Genomic DNA, 3,054 nt, shown 5'->3' on the forward strand with positions numbered 1-3,054 from the left:
TTTGAGGCCTGCAGGTATGTCATGTATTTATTGGACAACTATCACTTCACAAAGTTAAGAACTGTTCAGTAATTGTCTGTAGTTATCTAGTGTTGCTATAACAGAAATACTCCAAGTGGATGGCTTTAATGAGGAGAAATTTATTTTCTCATGGTTAAGAGGAGGCTAAACATCTAAATTCAGAATACTGGCTGTAGGGGATGGCTTTGTCTCTCTGTCGGCTCTGAAGGAAGAATCTCTTAAGTTCTGCTTCCTGGTTCCTTGGAGATCTCTGTGTTTGGGCTCCTTACTCCATCTCTATCTACTCTGCTTGCTTATTTAATCTCTTGTATATCTCAAAAGAGATTGATACACCATATCTACACTGATCCTACCTTATTAACATAACTGATGACCCATTCCCAAATGGTGGTATAACAGAAAAGATGTTACAGTTTACAACACATATTTTGAGGGGGACATAATTCAATCCTTAACAATAATTATGTTAAAATGTATCTATCTACTTTTATGTGCATAGCTATTTTAGTAGTAAATCCTTCTATATCATTAATTGTAACTGTCTTAAAGTCTAGTCTGAGTTACCCTTGTATCATTTGATAAATTATATTGTGTAATAACTTTGTATCATTTGATTTGTATCACTGTCCATGAGGTGCTAAAATTCTAAAATTGTGGGATATCTTTGGTCTCAAATCTAATAAACATCTTTTTATGTAGGTTAAAGAAAGAACTTCCAGAAGACTTATGTATTAGTATGTTACTGCTGTTGCTAGCTGCTGTCAAGTAGGCCCTTAACTCCTGGCAACTCCACTACAACGGGATTGGACTCTTGGGGATTGGACTCTTGGGATCCGTATATTAGGATACATACACCTTTATTGAAAAGAAACATGTAGGCCTGTGGGTTACATTGTATGTAATTTGTTATCATTATAGTAAGTTTGTCATTTTATTTTCAGGGTCGAATTACAAAAGTATTGAATATGAAACCTCCAGAGGTAAGAATGTTGTTTATGAATAGTAAAAATAGCATTTTAATCTTCCAGGCAGTTAATTTTTTAAACTTTATTTTCATTATTAAGTTTGCTTAAGGCATTTGACTACTAACCAGAAGGCTGGCAGTTCAGATCCACCAGCCACTCCTTGGAAGGAAGATTGGGCAGTCTACTTCCATAGCCATACCGCTATGAGTCAGATTCGACTTCACGGCAGTGAGAGAGAAACATTATTTATCTAAGAATGATTAGTAAAGGAATTTTTGTTTTCTGTTTGGCACTGTGCCACATAGTAAAAGATTTTCACTGTGAAGCAGCCTTTCTTGACCAGTGTTCCATGGGAGAAAGAAACTCTGGGAAAGGATTTGAGTGAATGTTTTCACAATTTTGTCAGAGATTCACATAGGTAGTACCATTCCAGGTACACAGAGGAGAAAATCATTTATTAGTTGTTACAAAAGTATGAATGTTTCATAAAAGAGTGAAGGCTTTTTAGTTAGTTGTTTGTATTAAAAGGAGCTAATTGATAATAACCAGTCGGGTTTGAATATAGGTCATGCTTATTTTCTTTAAATAGCACCTTAGGGGAAAACTAATTTGAGACTAGCCAAACATATAAAAATCTAAGTGGTTTCCAAGATAAAATAATTTGAGAAAGGGTTTGAAAATAAGTAGCAGCTTCTGGAAGAGGAATACTGGCAAAATTCTCCTTCTTACAAAATTATACAGTAAGAGCTGTGCAAGAGCCAGAACGTGTATAAGGTAACAACCTGTCAGAGAACAAAACTCAAATATTTTCCACTAAAATGAGCAACAGAGAAGTGATAAGACTGTACCTTGTCAAAGAAAAAATTTTGGAGACAAGGAAAAACAAGGCAGCCCCATTAAGTTCCGGCTCTCACAGGTTTCACTGTAATTCATTAGTGTTTGTCATGTGCATTCTTTTGTTGAATTCTCAACAATTCTGTGAGATTATCACTTCTCTGGATAAAGAAACTGAAGCACAGAGAAGATTGAGTTACTTGCCCAGGTCCTTAAAGAATGTGCTACAGTTGGGACTTAAATTTGATGCCATCCTTCATGGCTGAACTCTGACTTGGGTGAATTTTAAGAAGATACTTTCAAAATAAAGCTGAATGGTGCTAACATTTTTTTTTAAAAAAATCTTTTCATACTTGTAATTGAAGGAAAAGAAGAGAGGGAATTACTGACTTCAATTTTAAAAGAAATACCCTCTGGAAACTCTTTGTAGAAGAAAGTATGATTTTAGAATTTAAGTCCAGAAATATTTCTTGTATGTAAGGGTTATGGGTAATATGTAAATTTTTATCTACTGTTATGATTCATCTGGACCATTGTTTTGATAGTATGTTTACTAATGTCAAGGCTATACATGATATACTTATGATAAACTTGGAAGAAACACATCTTGGATTCTTAAAACATTTTTACAATTATCATTGCAGATTTTATCTATGATAGAAGAAGCAGCTGGAACCAGGATGTATGAATACAAAAAAATAGCTGCCCAGAAAACTATAGAAAAAAAGGAGGCTAAGCTGAAAGAAATTAAGACGGTAATTAAATTGATATAAAACATTTTTGGAGAACACTAAAATTTTTCTCTCGATTTTACATGAAAGAAAAGGTGTAATTTCTTTCTTTCTTTCTTTTTTTAAGTTTGTCTTTCTACAACCTTCCATGCCATTTTATTTTTAAATGGTACTTTACATACTGAAAGTACTGATTTTCCTTTATTTTCCAGATACTTGAAGAAGAGATTACTCCAACTATTCAAAAATTAAAAGAGGTATATATCATATATCTGAAAACAGCCAATAGAATGTCTCTCAACACTGGTGAAGTGTCCAAGATCATGTGCATAGAGATGAGTGTGCTGGTTTGGGGGATATTTTCTGCTGTGGCACCGAGTGGGTACCCATATCTGAGCCTTATGCTTACCGAGGCCACGTGCTTCACCCCTCTTACGTTGTAATGGTTTTGGAGTCTGCTGTATATAATCTCAGATAAATCATATGCCAGATTGTAATACTTG

The 3,054-nt window shown here is 34.3% G+C and overlaps 1 protein-coding gene across 1 annotated transcript in view; it reads left to right on the forward strand.

Annotated features, from left to right (window-relative positions):
• SMC2 (structural maintenance of chromosomes 2) overlaps positions 1-3,054 on the forward strand; it is a 48,824-nt gene that overhangs the window by 10,045 nt on the left and 35,725 nt on the right. Inside the window, exons 4-6 of the mRNA XM_007953747.2 lie at positions 963-1,001; positions 2,465-2,575; positions 2,764-2,808. Of these exons, the coding sequence (XP_007951938.2) occupies positions 963-1,001; positions 2,465-2,575; positions 2,764-2,808 (195 nt within the window). The remainder of the gene's footprint in view (positions 1-962; positions 1,002-2,464; positions 2,576-2,763; positions 2,809-3,054) is intronic.

This window comes from Orycteropus afer, unplaced genomic scaffold, assembly GCF_000298275.1.
Source record: "Orycteropus afer afer isolate SDZICR_OR568_19922 unplaced genomic scaffold, OryAfe1.0 scaffold00410, whole genome shotgun sequence".
Classification (NCBI taxonomy): domain Eukaryota; kingdom Metazoa; phylum Chordata; class Mammalia; order Tubulidentata; family Orycteropodidae; genus Orycteropus; species Orycteropus afer.